At 34.7% G+C, this 24,787-nt stretch overlaps 1 protein-coding gene across 42 annotated transcripts in view; it reads left to right on the plus strand.

Annotated features, from left to right (window-relative positions):
* Positions 1 to 24,787, plus strand: part of DMD (dystrophin) — a 1,121,556-nt gene that overhangs the window by 852,338 nt on the left and 244,431 nt on the right. For all 42 annotated transcript variants that reach the window (XM_085549559.1, XM_085549432.1, XM_085549489.1 and 39 more), the window contains 2 exons: positions 13,123 to 13,334; positions 20,460 to 20,614. In XM_085549559.1, the coding sequence (XP_085405685.1) occupies positions 13,123 to 13,334; positions 20,460 to 20,614 (367 nt within the window). The remainder of the gene's footprint in view (positions 1 to 13,122; positions 13,335 to 20,459; positions 20,615 to 24,787) is intronic.

Here is a 24,787-nt window from a genome sequence, read left to right on the forward strand (position 1 = left end):
AAAATGAATATTTATAGAATTCTATGAGGAAATAATCTCTTACTGACCAAAGAATCTCCCTTTAAAGATTATAAACCAGTTACATATAGTTTTCTTTAGTAATTGTGGGAAATGTATTGAAATCTTGAGATATTGCTTGAAAGGTTAATTAAGTTTTATTACTTTAAATACATAAATAGTGGCATTAAATACAAGCATATCAGTGAAGACTACTTTGATGAAGTATTACACTACTGGGGCCTAAGCTATTCCCTTTCACATTTGTTTTGGCCATTTTTTTGAAACCAATCCAAAGTTGTGTAAATTGTGTATAGATGAAGTCTTCTGGGACAGTTTTTGTTTACTCATTTTTACTTTGTTTGTTTTTATGTTTTGTTGCTTTTTTCTTGCTGTTGTTGAAAAAAGAAATGCTATACTTTATAGTTGATTATTGGGAGAGCTGTACTTGACATAATCAGAGAAGTCTACTGTCTTTTTGCAACCCCATAAAATTGCTTTTATTGAATAGTTTTCAGTATTTGACAGCTTTACGATAAAATCATCAACTCATCATCACTTTCATAACAGAATATATGGAAACTTCATAGTGAATTACAGCTGTACTGTGGTACTTGACATCTTAAAATATCTGTCTCTGTTGTACTGCCATCCATGTGTTTTCACTTGGAGCTATTGAATATAAATAGTTTATCACTTGAATAAAAACAAATTCCTACAATCTGGAGTTTGCTATCCAATACTGAAACATGTAGTTACCAAGACTGCGAAAGAAAATTGTAAATGAGAACTGAATTTGTATACTGTTTGTTAGCCCAGTTATCTCATTGTTTTGTTCATTTGTTTTTGTTTTGTTTTGTTGTTGTTGTTGTTGTTGTTGAGCTGACTTTCTGAATAAATCCTACAGTTTGCTGGTTTTTGTGTATTTCAGGAACTCATAAAGAGCCAGAGTAATAATTTTCCAGTGTAATTAAAATACACACCTTATTAATCATCGTGATGGACTTCTTTAATCTGAAATTATTTATTATTCCTGTGAGACCTCTGTGCCTTCATGGATATGAAGGGAGGGAGAAACTACTTGATAAGAAAACACCAAAAATGAGATGGAATTTTAGAAGTGATACCATGTGAGTGGGAAGAGTTCCATATTTGATATCACTTCATTGGCACAGATTTGCTGCTATAGGGTTTGTAATGAAACTGTGGGATGTTTTGAAAAGGAGGAAGAAGTTATTTTGTAACACTATGGAGAGATACTGCTTAAGAAAGGGAAATAACATGGCATGAAAATTTCTGAGTGATTAGGGAATTAGAGTTATAGCACATACATGCCAGAAGCATATGTCTTAGTGGACACAAGGCAAGAGCTTAATTCCCTACTCAACAGTCTTGCAAGAGAGGCAGGGCTACATGAAGATGACCTGCCTTCATTTATAGTTATTTTATTGAGTGAAAGTGGCACAGCTGCTTCAGTAGCCCCAGACAGCTGCTAGGTGGGTTAGGTAAGATCAGTGCTGCTGGCTGTGCTAGTGTTGTCAGAGCTTACCTTGTCATGCCTATGAAGAGACTTAGATAATTACTACATTTTGTGTTGCGTGGAAATTAAGGTAGAACATAGCTGATTAATTCTAGATGGGTATTTTAAATATAAATGAATGGTCTTCTAAATTTTATTTACCTAGAAATCACTTATTGTTGGAAAATAGGATCCCAGATTCCCTTGTTGGATAGAAATTTCTTAATTTTGCCCAGATTATAAGCATTAGTAAAATAGAAGTTAGGAGAGCAAAATGATAGATCAAATTTTTCATAAGGAAAATGTGACCACAAAATGAGTTCTGTTAAATGAGCTTATGAGCAGTAAAAATAAAGTCTGATGAGCAATACAAGCCTGTGAAAAGAGTCTTTCAGAAGAGTGATTTGGAAGTAATAATAACAACGATAATAACAATATGATGGTAATAATAATGATGATGATAACAACAGCATAAACAAAATAAAAAATCCTCCACACCTCTGGATAAAGAGAGGATAGTTTGGTAGAGGAATAGTTCATACACATTAAGCATTACAACCATGAGTCAGTGATGTTGGCTTGGTGACATATCAGGGATGTAGTATCATCCAGAATAAAACAAAAGGTTCTCACTTCAGTGAAAAGTCAGGTGTGGCATGGTGAGAGAGCCAATGTCAGCACTGTTTTGTGTCTCTTTATGTTAACCTCTATTGGTCATCATTTTGGGATTGATTGAATCAGTAGATGATGCCAGTCAAAATAATGGCAAAAAAAAAAAAAAAAAGTGCCAAGAAAATTCAAGCCTTCTTAGTATTCTACAACTTACTGTTTCATTGCTTACAAAAGGCTTGGAGACTGACATGACAGAGCTGATTTTAGTAAAAGGCTAAAGCATATAAAACTGCAGCTTCTCTGAACTTCAGCCTACCCTTTTGCCAATTAGAGGGAATTTGCTGCCCAAGCTTGTGAGAAAGCACACAATGACAGGAAGTCTTATTTTCAGGCTGTTGGCAGATGATTCCTTACCTCAAATACTAAGATAAGCCCTATTAATAGTGTTTTTTGGGGAGTTTTTTGCTTATATTCTCAAGGGGAGTAATATTTTAACAGACTGGTTTTATGGAAGTATCGGCCCTTGTTCTTAATGTCTTAGCAAAAATCTTTGACATTCCTAGAACTCTGCATACATATGCCAACTTGAAGGAGTTTTCTTGTTTGGATTAAGGAGTTCATTGTCTCAGGGGCTTAAAAAAGAAGCAAATTTACTGGTAAAATGTAAAGGGAAGGGCAAGAACTGCCACACAGTTGAGGCTTCAGCTCCTAATAATTTACTTTATTCTCACCAAAATTGATGTTATCACATCCTGAAGAATATTTAAGAATTCAGTAGTAGCCAAATGTGAAGTTTTTAGAAAGTACTTCTCTGTATATGAAGTATTTCATCGACATCTTGAACAATTATGGAAATGTTAACATAATTTTGTGAAATGTAACAGAACTCAGTTAGGAATTAGTGGTTCTTTGGAAAGGCAAGCAGTGAGTTATTTTAGAGTTTTCAATATATTTAATTGTATCTAATGTGACTCTTGCTATTTGCAGTTTGGTTTCATTTTACAAATGTTTGTTAACATTTGTATAAAATCCTTGTAAATCTGAAAATTATAAATGTTGAAAGGGTTCGACTGAAAGCATATAATTTTTCAATATTAGAAGGTTGTTCTAAAGACTCATATACTGGCCAGATCATCAGAAAACATTTTCTTCCTTGAATGATATTGGAAAGACTCAATCAATATTCTGTGTGAAAAGGAGTCATCTCCATTACAAGTGAATATCTGAAATGATCAAACTCCAGAGATGAAGAGAGGGAAACAATTGTCTACAATTTATAACTCTGAAAGGGTTTTAAGGATTATTCTTTCAAAGTTAATTTCCCTTTCAGTTAGATTGTGTAGCTATGCTCATGCAAGGTTTACTTGTTTGCTTTCTCTGTGTGGAATTTTAATATTTTGCCTTTACTGAACTGTTAAATCAGTTTATGCAAGTATTATATATATATTATATATATATACATTCAATATATAATATTGAATTGCCTGGATTGCAGTGATCTTTTTATTCTTTTTACTGCTGACTGGAATTGCTTACTTAAGCTTCCTTTTTTTTCAGAATTTTCCTTTTGGAACTTTCACAACTGCAATGCTGGCATCCTTTACCTGATAGCAGTACAAATGTGACACTTTTGTGACATCTTTTCTCAGAATAGGTGTCAGTAGCATCACAAGAGTCTTTAATTTCATCGCATTTCATTCCTTATATAGAAAAGGTGGGAGTTTTTCTTAGTGTCCCAACCTTTGTCTCTCATATGTGTTCAAAGGACAAGCCTTTTTGACCTGTTTTGTTTGAATATGGTAAACATGTTTTAGTTGTTTTGGACAATGTTTCAAGGTAGTACTGTGGTAGGAATTGTAGCTTACATAGAAGACTGTAAATTTTACGAGAAGTGAATGTAAACAACATGCCTTTCACTTTATTTTCAGCTGTGATGATAGAAACAGAAGATTTAAAACAAATTAGTCAAAATGAAATTGAATGGAAATAAATATGAAAAGCAACAGCAAAATATATATATGTATAAATATAAATATAAATATTACATCATATGTTATTTATCTATTTATTTCTGAAAAGGAGTATCCATTATGTGATCTAATTACAAATTACTCCACCACTGATGTTTTATTCAGAATGTGATAGGCAACATTCGATGTCCACAGTTATTTTAAAAACTGTGGTAGAACAGTATATATTCACTTATGCCAGACCATAATTTTCTGTTCTAATTACAGAGAAAGCTGGAGACAAACAACCTCCTTTGCAGAGATTATAACTAATCCATGATATCAGACAAATGCAGATTTTGGTGTACATTGTTTTCTATCTCATTTTCTGATGCAATACACAGTGTATGTATATTGGAACCTACAGTTGTTTTCAGACAGTCCAGATAAATACCAGGAATATGTTTGGCCTACAGATTTAACTTTGGTTTTCCTTAGGATAAATTTATCATGGCTTTTGCTTTGCTTGAGTTGGGAGTAAAATAAGAACTGTTTTGCATAGCCCTGAAGCTCCTTTGGAAGTCCAAATGGAGTAAATACTAGACTAGCCAATGTGAGAAATGTTCTAGGGCTTTGCTGTGTGGTTGCACCAGTCTAGTGGTTTCATTTTGGTATGTACTACACCAAATCATCATGATGGTGACTGATATATCTGTGAAGATAATTCAAGAATTTCCTTTTATTACTATCTTCAGGACCATAGGCATACTAAAATTTTAGTTTGAAGTTTTTTTGGTCTGTGTTCAGTGTATCACAATCTCTGTAAGACTGTGTCAGTTTTCACCCTGCCAAAAAAGGAGGGAAGGGGAAATTGATCATAAAAATTTTGCTTATATTTCATCTTACTTGTCAGCAGGGCTGTTACATAGAATGTGGGACAGTGAAGGGTAGGAAAGCTGTCTTGTGGATTCCTTGCTGTGTTACAGAAAGGGAGAGTAGGCACTGAACTGTTTAATGTATGTTGAGGAAGCAATGCCATATGAGTAGAACTTAAAATCTGAAACAAAGTATTTAGAAAAGGTTTCATTATTTTTTAATGAGACAGGAATCTATGTGCAGTAGATGAAACACCAGTGCCATGGAAAGTTTTCCTGGCAGTGTCAAACTGTTTATGTCTGTGTTTATGTCTGATTCATCTTTTTATGTGTCAAAATGAGTGCTGTGTTTGAAATGAGGGCTTGTGTTTTTATAGCATATTAATTATATTTTCAGTATTATTATTCTCTCTGATTTATTGTGTATTGATACTTGGCATTCTTCACTGCAGCAGTGCATTGGGGCGGCAACAGTAGTGGTTTAAACTGTTCCTGGAATGGTTTTTCTCTGCTTTTTTTGATGCAATTTGTATCCTGCGGGATGTTGAGCTCTGGAGTAAATATTCAGTGTTCTAGGTTCATTATTGTCTGTGTTTCAGTCATGTCACGATATTGACTTTGAAGTGTGTTCGTATGTCATTGATTAAGCTTAGGGCTTTTAGTGTCTCATGGATGCTAGGATCCATGTAACAAAGAGAATATGAACAAAGAAGCAGAGAGGTCTAATTTAAAAAAAAATCATTAAAATTATTTTCTAGCCTATTTTAAGTCATCATCTTCTAGAACAGGTATTATAGAATAGAGTATGTGCAAATTTGAGATGGAAGACAGAAAGGGATGTAAGGGATGGGGAAATGTTAGTCTCAGGTAGAAGCAAAAACCTTGCAGAATTAACTCATGTTTGCAAGTACTTGGTGCAATATTCATGTACTCAGGAAAATTATTTTTAAAGCAATACGACATTTCTCAAGTTACTAGTGTAGTACACAGTCTGATGTGTAAACATTATTTTCTTTTGAACCTTAATTTCATCTGTAGAGGAATTTCTAGCCAGACGGTACTGAAAAGATAACATGGAAGAAGCTGTAAATTTCCCACTATATTATGAAAGTTCTAATTCAAAAATAATACATATGTAATTTCCATTTCTATTATTAAATAAAAAAAATGTGTTAATTTAACTCAGTTCAAATCTTTGTGCAAAATGTCCCAAAATTATACTTAAAATAAAACATAAGTATATTACAAAGTATCGTTGCTTCTTTACTTTGAAATCATAGATTGCTGATTTGAAAGTATGGTGTGCTTTCAAAGGCAAAAGTTAAAATCAAGGCTATAATGTCCACTGTTTTTTGTTGTTGTTGTTATTGTTGTTGTTCGGTTGTATCCCAGTTTATGTTGCTTGTTGGTTCATCCCTTGAGCTGAGTTCAGTACTGCTGCCAGCACTGTTTTCTGTAGTTGTAGAGCAGGTGAGCAAGTGGAGCTGGTCTTCCAGATGACTGCTGCTGAGAGGTGCTGGCAGTTGAATGATTTTGAAGGTTTGGCATAATCACAAGGGGCACAGTGAAAGACTTACAGTAGTCTGTGCTCATAATTCCCAGTCTTGGAATACAGTTGTAGCCTAGCAGGTGGTCTCAGAGGTAAGAGGAACACAAGCCATGACTGGGAGCCACTGTGCTTCTTACCACTGCAGTGTGACTGACAGTTCAGTCTTGCTGATGCAGCTTCATTAGTATTACAGAGGCACAGAATTGGACCTGGAGAGCAATAAACAGAAACTTAGCTTTTCAATGATGTTATTCTGACAGCTTGAATAATATTTAATGTCCAGTAACAGAAGGAAGACATTACAGGCAGTTCATCCATTATAAAATGAATAGAAGCCAACTGTAGTCTTCAAATTTTGAATTTTCATGTTAGTGCTTTTGTGAAGAGTGGAGGTTATTTTGTCTGTTGAAGGATGGAAAACTTTGCTTCAGTTAACCTTGAGCCTGATATTCACCTTTTCTTAGAATTCCTAAGTATGTTTTTAATTTTCCTAGATATTTTGATGCTTAAGATCTCCCACTCTTGCCCATATAGTTCAAGCTGGATCTGTTAAGTCAAAAACAAATCAAATGGGAATACAGATTAACTAGTGCCGGTATATCTGAAAAGCAAGTCTTAGTCTAAACTCAGCAAAGGCAGTAGGCTGCTGACAGTTTAAACAAACAAACCAAAAAAAAAGGAAAGAAAAAAAATAAAAAAGAGGAAAAAAATTCTAAATATGAATGTACAATGGCATCACAAAATTATATAATACTAAGAATTCTTAAATTCATTGCCTGTATGGTTCATTAGGTAAGTACTGAATTTCACACATTTCTAGACCTAAACTGCTATACAGACCATTATGCTTTTGCATGAATAAGCACAAAAGTATATGAAAACTATAATATATGAAAGCCAATGCACTTTAATAATGCTAATTGCGTCCGTGTTTATGTTCAGAGAAAGTAAAACATCATTTCATTAATTTAATTTCCCATTTCTAAATGCTGTCTCAGAGAAGTTATATTTCTCCTGAATATCTTTTTAAATATTTTGTAGGTAGAGTGGTTATTACAAATGCTATACTATATGAACAGATATTTGATTAATAATTCTAAATTATTTTCTTGCAGGGAGCTTTAATAATGAAATGCCAAGAAACAATATTAAGATACTTAAATAGATAAAAAGATGAATACTAAGATAAATAAAAAGATAAATATTAGAACACCTAGTGACTTCTAATTAGTAATCACATTCTTAAGACAGATAGCAATGATTTATTCAATTCTTTGAAAATTTTCATATACATTTAAAACTGTAGTGACTAGACTATTTATATATTCCTTGTATAGTTAATCATATTAGTCATAATCCTGTAGCTTCTGTTTGTGGTACCTTCCATCATTCCAAATATTATTTTAAAATCTCATGTGAATCTTCATAATTGCATGAGGAAGCTTTAAGAAATATCAGACATGATTAGGTGGGAGTTCAGTCATACAGTTGCTGTTTTCTGCATACAGCAAAGGAAATCAAACAAAACATACATTCTGAAAGGTAATGAAATCACTCTAGCATGGGAACCATCTGGTTTTCAGTTAGCACAATGTTTCTAAAAAGTTATATTTTTCTATCAACTAAATATTTGAACCTGTGCAGAAAAATAGTAATTACCTCGTGGTGGCTTGTCCACATGCACCCTCCTGCAGATTCTGCATTCTGCCTGAGTGGCGGGACCAGACTGGTCCAACTAGGGCAGCTGGGGCGATCCATTTTTTTCATAAATTTCCAGCTCTATTTATGGTCTGATGCCAGTGAAGAGACGTTAATCATTCCTTAGTCTGCACATCTCCCTAATAAATACTTAAATATATATATACATATATATATATATATGCTTAAACATTTTTGTTTTGTTTTGTTTTTCTTTAGATTTCTAGCAAAGCTACCTTTAGGTTTGTTACTATTTCATTCTAAATATTGATGAATCTTACTTCTCTTGAAATTGTTTATTTCTCACATCAAAATTCTACAGATTGCATGACATTTAAAAAAATTGTAAACAACTGGTCTTCCACTTCATGGACACCATGATCTGTTCCCTTTTTCACTTAGTGGAAAAAAAGTATTATGAAAACTTGCATATGAAAAGTGATAACTGTTGTATGCATAAATAATTTCATCAGAACTTGACAGTCCAGTGAATGCATTCTGAAGGATCCATTTTCCAAATAATAAGCTTCTGCATGCTCTCCTCACTGCTCAGCCGTAGAAGTTGCTTACTTCTTGTTATAAGATACTCATTTCTTTAGATATGCTACCAGCTTCGTTTGCTTTCTAACTCCCACTCCATATAGCAAGGTATAAAGCATGCTTCACAGTGCTGAAGAATTATTCACTTCATGCTTAATGGAAACCACTTGACAGTTTTCAGTTCATTTTGTTTGATTTGACACTTCCAAAAGAACAGAGTGACCTTCATTAGTTTGATCATATGGAAATAGCCTTGTTAACAGAAGTGATTTTAAGATAAAAGAAAAATAGGCTTATGCTAGTTAAATGAAGCAAAGTTGAACTATAGACACACAATAGCTGGAAATAATTGTACTCCAAAATTATCAAACAAGAAAAGAAGATTAGGAATACGTGTGTATATGTTTGTTGTGTTGTTCTTTTGGTGTTTGTTTTTTTTTTAAGTATAAATGTATTTAACTCTTCCTTCTGCTTATCCTTCTTAGCCTCTGGGAAATAAAAGAAGTTAACATTTTTTCTCCCAGGGTTTTCATATCCTGGGTGTTCATTTTTAGCATGTACTCCTCAAACACTTTCAGGTTTCTTTAATGTTTCTGGCACTTCCTTATTACGCTTTCCAGTTCAGCTCCTTATACCATGTCTTGCTCTCTTCTAGTGCTGCCTAGACCATGCTGTGTCATGTAATGTCTTGTGCTTGTGGTCATATGACTGTGCAGATAACACAGGGCTGCAAGCAGTTCTGTAGCAACATTTTGTCAATGCAGTACATCTTCATCCACTGCTTTTCTAACCTGCTATACTTACACTGACAACTGAAGTTATTACAGTTAGTAAAGAATGTAAACTTTTTTCTTCCTCTTATCTTCTTTCTGTTCAACAGTGACAGCCTATTCTGCTGTAAGGCTACTCAGTGTCCCCTCAGTCTGAAGATAATAAATACTCCTTTTTCTTTCCTGTTCGTATGAATGATAGGGAATATATATATATATATATATATATATATATATGATTCAGGATATTATGACAAAAATATAGAACTATTCATTAATCTTTTTTCAGAATTGGCTAGATTTCAAGCTGAGTGTGTCTTCAACATGGTCATTGGTGCAAGGTATACGTAAATTGAAACACTCCCAGATGCATATGAAAAGATTTTTATTTTCAGCTGTGCATCAGTAGTTTCTTCTCGTTGCATGAATTATAACTGTCCATAATTGTACTACCCTATGGCTGTATTCTGCAGGAGGACAGATTGCACAACCAACTTACTCCCGTGAGCCTTGAAATGTATGAAAATACAGTAAAAATATCATTTCTATAGGAAAATGTCAATATACTGACAACAATGCTTTTAAAAAGCACTCCCCTCCAGATAAAAATGAGTGCAGTTTAGAATTATTATTTGTTGGTCAAGGAAAAAAAGTTTTCTAGTTGTAAATTCTGTTTAATTGTCCCCTTTTTTGCAGTCCATTGTGGATTGAATGTACTTATCTAACTGCTTTGGAAAGATTGCCTTTTTTCATCTTTGCATAGACTAAATATAATGTACTGTAATGTGAATGTTATTTATGCTGTGATAGACATCTTTTTCTCACATTCCTTTTCTGTTGTTTCTTTTGCTGTTGTATTAAAAATAATAGAATAAACTCTCAGGGAACAAATTTATATTCATCTCATCAATACTAGAAACTCTTAACAGAGAAAGCACAGTTTATTTTTGTTTGTTGTTCCTCTGCTTGATCTATTTTACTAAACAGAAGCGTAACAAAATTTTGTAAATATACAAAATTGAATTTTAAGTCAGTAGCCTTCTTCACCAAGATCGTTTTTTCCCTCCATATCCTAAATCAATGATAACCACATTGTGAAATGCATGCTTAAAATGTTTTTCTTTGTTGTTGTTGATTTTTTTTATTATTATTATATTTTTTTTGCTTTATTCTCACTTCTACTGGTTTTTGCCCACCGTAGTGTCATAGTCACTGTTGAACAGCTAGTGAACAGTAGTGATGAAAAAAATAATAACTGCCTTGAAATACTTACAGTTTATACCTACAGTATAAACTGAGGTGTTTGAGACCACAGGAAACAGCCTTTTGACATAGTTACTCGTAATTCCATGTCCTTATACTTCAGTGATTTTAATAATGCACATGGAACCAAATAGTTTCTTTCTATCTGGATGTTTTCATTGTGTAGTCTTCATTGTATGTGGGTTCAGTGATCCCTACTATAAAATATAAAAATCAGTATCTGAGGTCAGTAGTATTCTGTTGTGATTTAAGATACAATAAGAATAATTACATTACTCTTTCTGGCCATTATCTATGACATAGATACTGGCACTGACTGAACCCTCAGCAAGTTTGCAGATGACACCAAGGTGAGTGGTGCGGTTGGTACACTGGAGGGAAGGGAAGCCATCCAGAGGGATCTACACAGGCTGGAAAAGTGGGCCCATGTGAACCTAATGAAGTTGAACAAGGCCAAGTTAAGTGTGCTGCACTTGGGCTGGGGCAATCTCAGGTTTTTATACAAACTGGCAGAAGAACAGCCCCTGGAGTATAGCCTTGTGGAGAAAGACATGGGGGTCCTGATGGACGAGGAGCTGGACCTGAACCAGCAGTGTGCACTTCTTGCATAACAGCTCCAGCAGCCTTTTGAATAGCACTTATCTGATCCTTTTCCTTTGCAGTCAGTAAATCTGACTGTTGGTGAGCAGTTTGAAGGTTTCTGGGATCAGTTCTAAGACCACTAATACCACTAGAGAGTATACACAGGAGCAGTATATATGTATCCTGAATAGACACTGATTCAAATCAGAGGTTTTCAGTACATTTTGGAAGCGAATGATAATATTTTCAGCTTCAGTGATGTTTATTTTTCTAATTACTCAAGGACCAACTGAGGGTTCACATCCCAGTGAGAGTATCATTTAGTAGAAATGAACTTAAAATAGTGAAGGGATTTGTATGTTACAGTAAATTAAAAAATGTTGTCATAGACCTTTCTCTAATAAATTATCTGAGTATATTTTGTCTTCTGTAGTACTTCACTATTTGGTATAGTCTATCTCAGAATGGCCAGATTAGCTCTGAGGCCATTATGATATGTGTATGGCCGACTGGAATGCATTGTTAATTGTTTTAGTCATTCACTGGTTCAAGAAAAGGAAATCATTAACTTGATTTTTTTCAGACAACCTAGTAAATTCCTGAATTCTTTATTTCAAATATCTAATAAAGCAAAATTACTTTGCATTATACAATTGTTATATGTGATTATACATAATTGTACATATCACAAGTATTTAAAACTCACTATGTTAAGTATCAGCCGTTTTTTTCCCTCCTTTTTGTGGGAGACAACCCAATGAAGGAAATGAGTTTCAGAGAGTTAGAGCAAGTGTATTCAGTCAGTTGTGTAAATTGGCTCCTGACATGTCCTGAGTATATTTTTCATGACACACCCTTATTCCCCTTATGAGTGGAAGAATTGTTCATAATGGAATCTCAGGACTGTGGTACATGATGAAAAACTCAGACATGCTGAAAGAAGTACAGTCCCTAAAAAATGACGGATGATATATATTACTTGGATACAAATCTATGGACATAGATCCAGAATTTCATGCTGACTAATCTCAGGAAAGTTCTTTAGTTTTGAAAAAGGAACTATTTCTTCCTATAGAACAAAGACTTTGTGCATTTTTTATTTATTTTATTTTATTTTATTTTATTTTATTTTATTTTATTTTATTTTATTTTATTTTATTTTATTTTATTTTATTTTATTTTATTTTATTTTTTATTACATTCTCTTTTTGGAAGACTAGGTCCCCTTGTGCTTTACCTAGCAGATTTGCTATGCTACTAGTGATTATTATGTTCACCACAATCACATTTCTTTCAAATAGTGTTTTAGACAGCCCTTGCAGTCTGCTAACATTTGCCTTAATGAATTAGGAAAGTGTAACCATTAATTATATCTTGCAATAAATCTTAAAACAAAATTACTAGAGTCCCTAAAGGGCTTGCTCTTCAAAATTATTAAGCCTTGAGTTCATTTGGTAAGAATTAAAGTTGATTGCTGTTCTTACTTCTCAAATGTGATTGTGTTTCTTAATGCTGTTTGAGTCATGAGCCAGGCATTTTTGTCTTAATATGCATCAAAACACAGAATGTTCACCATAGTATCATACTCTGTGGTCCATAACAGTTTATTTGCTCTTCTTTTTAAACTGAACTTAGTTGCAGTTACAGTTGAAAAGTATAAGAGCTCTTCAGTACGGTAATTTCTAGAAATGTTTACTCTCTTTTAAAAAAGAAAAACAAAAAGTTTTTTAAGCCACTCAACTTTTGCTTTTCCTTTATGTTTCACCAGTTGAAAAGATACAGAGTCAGTGGGATGACGTGCATGGATACCTCCAAAGCCGAAGACAACAGCTTCATGAGATGCAAAAGGATTCAACACAGTGGCTAGAAGCTAAACAAGAAGCTGAGCAGGTTCTTGAACAAGCAAAAGCAAAGCTTGAGTCGTGGAAAGACATTTCCTATACTGTGGAAGCTCTGAAAAAGCAGAACACTGAGCTTAAGGTCAGTACTAAGAAATAGTACCTCAGTTAACTTCGTTGGCTGAACTATACCTCAGGCGATGCAGATAAACCCTGACTGTTGCATCAGCTTTAAAGTTTCTTGTTAACGAAATAGTCATACTTTGGTGACATTTCTCATGAATAAATTTTGAGAACAGCTGTTTCAGATTAATAATATCTCATTTTCTGCTTGGGGAAAACAAGATTGAAACCAACCAGTTGAATAGCCTTTTAACCTGAGTTCTGCCTTCACGTTAATGGAACATTACCTTTTAGTTATTCGGGAGAATAGTTACACAATAATTTTCTGATATGTTCTACTCTTCTGACCTGGTATTATTTTTATTATTTTAACTCCTAGCACTCAGGCATTTGGCTAAAGTTTGTAGACTTCATCAGTCTTTCTTTGCCTTATTCCTTTAACGGTGTTATACCACTGTGAAGTACAGCGGTGTGAAGTACACATCACCTAGTTTTGCTGCCATGTGTGTAACTCCATGGTTGGTATTCTTAATCATCAGTTAGTCATTACATTTCTGATATTTAGAAGTAGATACAAAATCAGCTACTTTTTTCTTGTTTCTTTGCCTGTAGGAAGCATAAAGACTTTCATCATCATTTTGCTTTTGAACTGGGAAGTGGTTTTCTTCTTTAAGATTATACCATAAAAGTCATTGCTTGTGATGGTTGGATTATGGTGAAGAATGACTGTCACTCACTAATGTACTGTAAAGAGTTAGAGATTATGTATACTACTGTCATTCAGCACTGAGAACTCTCTGTCTTTCAGCAGAGATAGAGTTCAGGCTTCTGCCCGGTGCTTTGTTTAAGAAAAAAAAAAAAAAGAAAAAGAAAGAAAAAAAGCTTTGGCAAAGTCAATGGCCAACCTCAGCAGAGACATGATTATTTAAAAGAAGTACAGCTGTTTTCTGCAGACGGTTTTATATCTCACTGTGTGAAGTGCCTTAGGTCTTAAACACAAATTAAATAACTAATTGATTGACAATGTTATTTTAGAGATGTATTACATGTGTACTCTTTCTTAACAAGCATATATGAGATTTTCAAGAGGTTCATCTGAATGTGTGTGCCTTATGAAAAATCATGGAGTGTTTTTTAAAAAACTTAGCAAAGGAGAGAAAAAAAGACTGCTCTTTTTCTCCTCCATCTCTTGGTAGAGAAAGTATACTTGTATACTCATTCATAGAACGTATCTCTGCATGAACAGGGTTTTTGAAAGGGTATTCTGCGAATTCCTTTCACTTCAAGAGAAACAGCAGTCAGGATATCAGTATCTTATGCCATTCCTTTCCCAGTATGAATTTAATGTTACATGCTGTGTCCAGTTACAGATATTAGACTGTAATTATAATGTAGCAGTTAAAGGTGATCATGCTCATAGTTAGTCTTCAACTTAATTTACTTTGCCCTCATGACAATATGAACATACAGAAGCTCTACAGTTCCAGACATGTGTTCTTTTGTTTGATTTTCCACCACAACTCTGAAAAATATTCAACTCTGTCTTAGAGAATCTTCTTCTTCTTTTTTTTTTTTTTTAATCCTTTTTTTTTGTTGTTGTTTCACAAGCCCTCATAGAGGAATTATCTTTGTCTGCCAGTAATTCCTATTGTGTCAATTCCCTTATGAAAGCTTCTCAAATGTGACACCATCAGCTGTTGTGTTCATGCTCAAGATAAGGGGTCATGAATTCTGAGCAAAACTGAAATCTTATTTGAATTTAACAGCTTTATATTTCTTCTGTCTACCAGAACCAAAACTGAAGGACCCATAAATATATCAAGTCCTCAGAATAAATGCTTTCCAGGCTTCTGTGCCAGACATATATTTTGATGTCCCCTAAATAAGTAGCGTACATACGCTGTGTTTTGACTTGCTGTTATGCTGATGAAAACAAAGCTGTCATTTTATTAATTTCTATTGAGAGAAAGAGAGATGTCAGTGTGAACCTTAAATTAATTCTTTGGAATATACATTTTGTCAGCTTTGTATCTCTGCACAATTTTCACATGAGAAAGTAGTCACCATTATAAGTTTGCCTAAATACAGATTAGTCAATGCAAATTCTGCTCTAGGTGAACTCTAAGTCAGTGTTTGTGTTAATGCTTTTCTGTAGCATCCTTATATATGAGTAAATTCAGCAACACCCGTCCTTTGATTATTTATTTATTTAATACAATACCAGCATAAAACTAAAATCTGTAACTAGCTTATATTTGCACAGTGTTGGTTTAAAATAGAATTTGACACACTCATTACTGATGTTTAAAAGGAAAGGAACTACAGACAGTGTAGCTGCTAATTAAACTATGATTCCTTTGAGATAGAAGTTAGGTCAGAGCTAATTTGCTAACGACTAATGTGGATTTTTTTTTCATTTTCTGTCTTAGTTTGATATCCAAAATGCCATGAATTCAATTATTAAATAAGAAATAAATTAAAAAATCCTTACAGTTATGTAAGACAGAACTTTATGGGAGTCTGATAGGACAGGCAGTTAAAACATTTACCTCGACACATTGTTCTCAGGTGTGTGCACGAAGAATTGAAAAAAGGCGTATGCTCATCAATGTTGGTGAAAAATTACATTCCAATTTCCAGTAAAGTAGAAAATCCAAATTGTTTCTGTCACAAATCTCTATATTAGTAATTTCTTTCCTGAGTGATGATCTGGTGTTGTAACATCAAGATTAGTGTTGAAGTTAATGATGAGAATAAATGCTTTTGGAAATAGCCATGTAATTGATCTTTCTGTATTTTTATTGTAAAACTGGGTTTAGAATGTTGTATACCGCTGTAAACATTACATAGAACTGGACAAAACTAATTTTCAAAGTCAAATTTACTAGCCATTAGTTTACAATACAGAAAAAATGCTGAGAAAACTTCTTTGTAAAGCAGTGGACAGCCAATCTGATGAAATGTTCTAGCTGGAAAGAAGTAGTAGTATGCATATATATGTGTATATATATTGTGAGGTGGAGAGAAAAGTAGTATTTGATAAAGATTAATACATGTAACTACAGAATGGATACTTGCTATAATAGACCTACAAATGATAACTTCTGTAAACATTACTTAATTTTGTTTTAATAGATTTTATAATGTGAGCATAAAAATTAACAATTAAAAATATCTACATAATTCTAACAGGGAAGCAGTTAAGAAACTATTTCTAAAGCACCTCCAGCCTTTATCTTTTCCAAAGGAATGCTGGTGGTTTTCATCACACTTATCACTGCTCCTGACTACAGCTCCATACTTTATGAGAGAATAACTTAGAAAAATTATTTAAGCAGCTTTAGCTCAGCTGCACTTAACATTTTCAAGAGGTTCTCAGGGAGTTTGTAGTCTCCTCCTAATGTTAGATTGATAAAAACAAAGTTTCTTGCTCTAAATGCATGATGGAGTTCTTGTCTTGGTGTCTGAGGTTATCTGGTGCACAGTAAATGTTCTGCTCCAGCTTGAAGGAATAACACAAGAAAGAGAGGAAATAGATGTTTTCAGTTCAAGTTATGGAGGGGACCTAAAGATGATGAGGCACCTTTTGACAGGCAAGGGCTTTGGGGGAAAAAAAATATTAAAATAATAAAAATTTAAGAACTCTTGCTGTACGTTTTTCAAAGTTTCACTCCCAATCTTAACCAAAATTAACTTAGAGACTTCCTGAGAAAGTATATGACACAAAATGTTCAAAAATTTCTTTTTTATTTTTTTAATTTATTTAGTGGTTATACTGTTTAACCAAAGATTGCATGTATAAGTTCAGCCTTGTGTGGAGAATTTATTATCAGAACCAAAACGGTATTTTAGGAGGAGTATAACTTTTGTACATGAAATTAGAGAGAATAACAGTTGTTCTTCATAAAGATTTATTAATTTTAAGTATTAAAGCAAAGTAGTAAAGAGAGTCAAGCAGTATTTTTTGTGGTTTTGGGGACAGATAGTATCTAGTGTTTAATCATAGAATCACAAGGTTGGAAAAGAACCTACAAGATCCTACAAGGTCCAACTGTTCTCCCATTACCATTGCTACAACAAACCACTAAACCATATCTTGTAGCTCCTCATCCAGTCAATTCTTGAACACTGCCAGAGACAGCAACTCTACCACCTCCCTGGGCAGCCATTACAGTGCCTAACCACTTTCTGAGAGAAAAAGTTTTTCTTTATGTCTAATCTAAACCTCTTCTGATAGAACTTGTGGCCATTTCCTCGGGTCCTGTTTGTTGCCTAGTAGAAGAGGGCAAAGCCCTCCTCATCACAGCCTCCCATCAGGAAGTTGTAGAGTGCAATGAGGTCTCCTCTGAGCCTCCTCTTCTCCAGACATGTTCCAGGGCCTTGATGTCTTTCTTGTAGTGAGGAGCCCAAAAGTGAACACAGTATTCAAGATGCGGCCTCACCAGATTTGAGTACAGGGGGATGATCACCTCTCTGCTCCTGCTGGCCACACTATTTCTAATACAGGTCAGGATGCCATTGGCCTTCTTGGCCACCTGGGCACACTGTCTGCTCATGTTCAGCTGAGCATCAACCAACACCCCCAGACCCCTTTCCTCTTAACAGTCATCCAGATGCTCAACCCCAAGCCTATAGCACTGTGGCCAGAGTGCAAGACCCAGCAGTTGGCCTTGTTGAACCTCATCCCATTCACCTCAGCCCAGTGAACCAGCTTTATCTAGATCCTTCTGAAGGGCCACCCTACCCTCGAGCAGATTGACACTCCCAACTTGGTGTCATCTGCAAACTTACTGAGGGCATACTCAGTCCCCACATCTAGGCCATCAATAAAGTTATTAAACAAGATGGGCCCCAGTACTGTCCCCTGGAGGACACCACTTGTAATGTGTCACCAGCTGGACATAACTCCATTAACCACTACCTGTTGGGCACAGCCCTCTAGCCAGTTCCTTACCCAAAGGAGGGTATACCTGTCCAGGCCACAAGCAGACAGTTTTCCCAGGAGAATACTGTGAGAGACCATGTCAAAGGCTTTGCTGAAGTCTAGGTAGACTACATCAACAGCCTTTCCCTCATCTTCCAGTCTGGTCACCCAGTCATAGAAGGAGATGAGCATAAAGTATGCATCAAGTAAAGGATAGAAATTCTCCTTGGTTCTTCTCTTACCATTGATATATTCATAAAATAATTTCTTATTCTCTTCTACTGCAGTGGCCAATCTGAGTTCAAGTTGGGCTTTTGCCTTCCTGACTTCCTCCCAGCATACCTTAGCAACTTCCTTGCAATCTCCCCAAATAGCCTGTCTCTTCTTCCAGAGGACACAGACTCTCTTTTTCTTCCAGAGTCTCAATAGTTGTTCCCAGTTCATCCACACCAGTCTTCTTTCCCTATGGCTCACCTTACGGCATTCAGGAGCAGCCTGTTCTTGTGCCTTCAAGATTTACCTCTTGAGGAGCATCCAGGCGTCCTGGACCTCTTTACCCTTAAGGAGAGACTCCCAGGGGACCCATGCTACTAGTGTCCTAAAGAGATCAAAAACCACCCTCAGGAAGTTTAGGATAGCAGTTTTGCTAGTCACCCTTCTGACGTCTCCAAGAATAGGGAATTCTACAGTTTCATGGTCGCTCTGCCCAAGACAGTTCTTCTCATCTCCCACAAGTTCTCTGTTAGTGAAGAGCAGGTCTAGCAGGGCACCACCCTTGGTAGGCTCTTGTACCAGCTGCATAAGGAAGTTATATTCCACACACTCCAGAAACCTCTTACACTGCTTCCTCTGAGCTGTATTATGTTTCCAACATATATCAGGGAAGTTGAAGTAACCCAAGAGAACAAGTGCTGGTGATCACGCAACTTCCTCAAGCTGCTCATAGAGTACCACGTCCTTCTCTTCATCCTGATTTAGGCAGTCTATAACAGACCCCCACCAAAATGTTGCCCCTACAGGCGACATATGGTCCCATTCCCTCTGATCCTCAAATTCATCATTCCCAGCCCCAAGCTCTTCAGCATCAAAACACTATTTAATATAAAGGGACACACCACTACCCTTTCTTTTCCATCCCTTCAGAAGAGCTTGTACCCATCTATCATAGCATTCCAGTCATGGGAGTGGTCCTACCGTGTTCCGGTAATAGCAACTTTTTTTACACACAACCTAATGCTTCTACTGGCAAATTCAACAGTCTCCTTTCATTTGCATTGTCCCACTGATTACTTAGTTGTAGTTTTTGCCTACTACAGAAGTACACGTAAAGCATTGATTCTTTTTTCTCTTTCATTTTGCTGTTACACATTATGGATTTAATGCATTACTTCAGTGCATTTATATAGAAATTTTCTCTGAGGAAAACGGCTAACAGTAAAAATGCACAAAATCTGGTTTCTGGCTGAAAGTGTATTCCAGATCTCCTGGTTTGCTGCTGCTGTGAGGCAGCTGGCCCAGGTGAAGGAACCAGGCCAGAAAGGAGAAGATGAACAGGAGATGGCAGAGAGAAAGAAAGGAATGAATGTTAAAAATCTAAAAAGCTTATTTCAATAGTAAAAATCATAAATTAGCATTCTAAAGATATTAGGCTTTCCATTTGAATTTTGCTTTACTGCAGATTTAGTGTCATTCCAGTAGGTGGCACTAATTACATAAACAATACACTAAGACAATACATTAAAAAGAAATAAATTGGAAAGCATTGGCATTATTTATTAAACCTTTGGTATTATTTCACATTATAAAGAAGAAAATTAGATGGAGAATATTATTTCATTATATTTTCTATCTCAGTGTTCTTCAGTATCACAAGTAGAAGAAATAATAATGCATCCATACATTCATGTGCAAAAAAAGAACAATCAGCATGCTAACATTTATCAGTTTTAGCTGCCATGTTTTATTTGACATATAGTATATCTGATGATTAATCTCCACAGAGATTAGCATCTGTCCTGCAGTCTTATAACTGAAAGTAAAAAAGAAAAAATAATAAATAAATAAATAAAAAGAATCTAACCTTGGCTATCAGTCCTTCTTTTATTTTTTATATTGATAGTATTATCCATCTGCTATTCCAATGATCATAGTATGTGTGTAATTGTTTTAAAATAATCTGAGTTTTATCCTTTTCTTTTTTTCTTTTTTTCTTTTTTTCAGCAATTTTCAAAAGAAATACGACAATGGCAAATGAATATAGAAGTGGTGAATGACGTGGCACTTAAGCTGCTCCACGATTATTCAGCAGATGACACAAGAAAAGTAGAACTGATGACAGATAACATTAATGCAACATGGGCTACAATCAATAAGAGGTAGGACATAAATTCTGTTATTAGGTTTGATGTTAAAATTCACTGACATTCACTGTTCAGCTTTAGTTGGAGATTATAGGCAATGAAAGTTTTAAAAATGGAATGGATGCAGTTAGAAAGGTAAAGGATGATGACAGTTCTTTCGTATTTTGTAGACGTGTGTCTTTGGAATGCCAGTTAATTGTCTCACATAACATTTGCCTCCTTCCAATTCTCCTCTTCTGTAAGCAGTTGCCAGGTAACTTCAGTTGGTAGGTTATATATTTTAAACATTTAAAATGAAGAGTAACATATTTCAGTGTACTATCTTTGCATCACAATCACTACAGTGATATTGTTGGAGTCATGAACTGAGTCTGAAAATTACTGACATATCCTATTGAAGCTGGCTCAAAGTAGAAATGTTATCCTGCAGCTTTGAAGCAAATCTATAGTCAAGAAGTTTTTATTAGATCCTTGATCACATTCTTGATTACATTTCACAGTCTTGCAGTGTTTCGTGTAGATAGCAATTCCTTACTAAAAGCAATTTTTGCAGCTTGTCACCAAATCGTGGATCATCCAATATACAATCTATAAAATCAGAATACTCCTCAATAAAAAATGACTTTCACTGTAGTAGTAAAAAGGGGGTTATATAATTGTACACTGGATAAGATACATAAAAATTATGATGTCTTAATGAGTTTTGTATCTTGGATTAGCTTATAGCTGAAACTAAAACTATGTAAGTTTTTAATAGGTTTTAATTAAGGTCTATCAGGAAAGCTAGAAAAGTTGTTTTCTTAAATATATAATAAGTTCAGAAGATGCTGCATAATGGAAGTTACTTAAGTCATTGATGACTACAAAAATTTATTCACACCAAGTTTTTATGAGTTCAATATATGTATATGAATGAGCCACTAGCAGCATTTTTTTCTAAAGCAGGCTTGTGACTGACTTAAAAACCTGTTTAAATGATAAACAGTTAAAACTATATAAAATATATATAATAATAAACAGGGAAATTAGTGTAAGCATTTAGTGAATATTTGCTTGTCCTTATATATGTTGTATTTCTACAAGCTATATGTTATATAGCTTATATTTATATATACATCTGTGTAAAATGGCAGTAGTCATTTTAGCCTTATTGCTGGTAGCTATATTTTAAAAATAAAGTCTTTTACTATCTGCAGCGTAAGAAACTGGATGGATGGTTTCCTACATGAGAAAGGCTGGATATTTCATGCTCAAAACTATTCCCCATGAGTAGGTAAAGTGAGTCAGAATAGTTAGATGTCAGAACTGAGGGAATTGTTTTTGCCTGCATGTAGAACTATAACTGTCATTTGGTGAGATAGCTTTGTACTTCTCAAGCTCTAGCTGTTGCTGCAGTGGTTGCTCAAGTAGCAATTATTCAAGGAAGGCATCTGTAAGTCTGTTGATGGTTCAAGCACAGATGCAAGTCTGCCTCATGCTTCTTTAATGTGCTAATTGCTATTGTTGCATGCAATCAGCTGAGTACCATAGGCTAACAGAGATTACAGATTCTTCAAGAGACTCCTTGCAAGTTTTTACTAAACCCAGAGTTGTTCACAGCTTTTGTGTTTGATGGATTACTGGAGTAAACATTTCATGGCTTAAAAAAGAGCTGCTTAGATAGCTGAGTTGGCATTTCTTATTAAGAAGTACAAGAGAGTAGGATTAAGCTTGTAGATGTAACTGTAAAACTAGGATTTTGTGGGTTTTGGTTACTATACTTTGCTACCCTTATAGTATTTAAATTAAGAGTTTTATGTATAATGTTTCCAACGTTTCCCAGGATTTGGGAACTTAACAAATGAGGCTGCAAACAGTAGCTGATAAGCTTTTCTGAGGTCTGTGTCACATTTGTCTTTCACTAAGAGCTCTTAAACATGGACCAAACTGATTTTTTCCAAAAGCTTGAACTTGGGAGCCCTTCTGAACCCGTGGATTTATCAATTCTGTAACAAACAGTACTCAATCTTTTTTGTCATGGAGAAGCTCCTGAGTGAGGTCTTGAAAGAACATTCTAAAGATGTTTTGTTAAGCAACTCCGAGGAAGAAGATGAAATCTGTGGGTCTTCAGATGACTTAAATGCTAATTTAATAGTTGTATTTTGATGTTGTCCTGTTTTGTTTTGTTTTTCTCCCCTTTCACTTCAGCTCTCAATAGATTGTCTTGATGTTTTTTTGGGGTAGTTTGTTGTTTTTTTCTTTTTAGTTTATAAGGTAATATTTTCTCTGAGTAGAAGAACTTGACATGTTTATCACAGGCTACAAGAAAAGTTAGCTCCATTGAGTTGAGCATGCAACAATTTTGGATATATCACTGAGTATTACTTTCATCTAGACCACGAGTAGGTAATGTTCTGGTCATTCAGTGACTAGATAGTGATGTAGAAATATATTCCAAATAGTCTTGGCCGTGTTTCAGATATTTTTAGAAATAATTTTATCAGTGCTTATTCATGTGCTGAATGTTGTTTCATCCCCTTGTATCCTTAATTCAAATGACTGAATTATATTGTGCATATTTTCTTTTGAAAAGAATTGACGTGTATCAGACTGTTTTGATGTGGTTTGCCTCTGACTAGCCATTAATATCAAAACAGAGCGTTGGTGTGTAAAGTGTAAACCCTCCTTCCCGTGTAACAGATCAGTAAAACAACAGGCAGGCAAGCTGCAGCAGTGTTGCTCTTTGCCTATTGGCAATAGTTCAGCCAAAGGAAGTTTTTCAGTCATTAAGGCAACATCTGCCAGCTTGTGTTTTGTTTTGTTTAAATAGATTTGCAGCTGATTGCTAAATGTTTACCCTTAGACTTACTGTTTTGTTTTATAACATTGAAATATAACAAATAGCATTCTAACTTCTTTATTAGATGAGTTCATGAGTGTTTGGTTGTGGCTTCACTTTTGTTTCACTCAGAGCTGCTTTTTAATTTTTTATTTTAGTTGTTGAGACCACGGAGAGACATTAAAGGCACATGAACTGATCATCTGGGCAAAAGCCAAAATGACTTGTAAAATAGGTCTCCTTCTCTTTATAATTATTTTATAAAATATAAAAACATGCTTAAAATTGTTCCTTTCCTGGGAATCCACCAAATGCATCTAAATTTCACTAACTTTAATATTAAACTAAAAAGGTACTTATATCTTTCTTAAATGGAGCATATATTACGATGATAACTGCATACATACTATGAGAATTGCTTAGGTTTCCAACCCAGCACTTGTGTAAGAGGCACCTTCAAATATTTGTATCTTCTACAAGTTCCCATCCTCAATGTTGATGGAACTTCTGGCTGCCTTCCATGTGTTTACTGGCTTTTACTGCTCAAGATGCTTTTCTGGCTCCTGGGATGAGACAGGATGCACACATCAGTCAAACTATAAAAAGTATCTTTTCAGGGCATGAGAAGTGAAAATCATATAAATATGTTCATGTACATTTGTATATGTACATATAAAAATACTTGTACAATAGATATTTAGAGAGACAGCTTGACTATTCTTCTGGAGAGCTATACAGTGTACCTGCACTTTTACCTTCTGGGAAGACATCTTTGAAGAGGTTATTGTTTGTTTATTTAGGCTTGGATTGCTGATAAGAAAGAATTATTGTACCTTTATTTTTAAAAACTAACATATACTTCTTATAGATGCTTCAAGCCAGCTCAGTAGTTTTCTTTCCATTCTTTCTCTGTTTTGAGGGTTGATCTGCATTCCTAAAATCAGTGTAATTCCGTGGGCATAAACAGCTTTTAAATTTCTTTGTGCAGACATGCATTATTTGAGTGCAGTGAAACAACTAAATTAAAAATGTTCATGACCATGAGAACCTTGCCTGTACTTCTGTGCCTATAGTTGTTCTGGCTATGGAGCTGTATTAATGGAATGTGAGCAAGAAATCTATACAAACATAAACCTCAGATAAACAGGATATTGGTCAAGTGTTCCAGGTAGATATCCTGATTTTTAACAAGCAACAATTGCTAATACTTATTTTTTTCTTCATATTGATATTTTGTGTTTTTTTATTGTCTTTGAAACAATTTGTGAGACTCAGGAAAGTAGATACATTACTGACTGCCTTTTATAACCAGTATGTCATGCCAAAAGTGGTTATCCACAGCAGCTTAACAATAGATTATAATTTAAATC

This window comes from Coturnix japonica, chromosome 1 (assembly GCF_054131305.1).
Source record: "Coturnix japonica strain WE chromosome 1, WE-NBRP24, whole genome shotgun sequence".
Classification (NCBI taxonomy): Eukaryota; Metazoa; Chordata; class Aves; order Galliformes; family Phasianidae; genus Coturnix; species Coturnix japonica.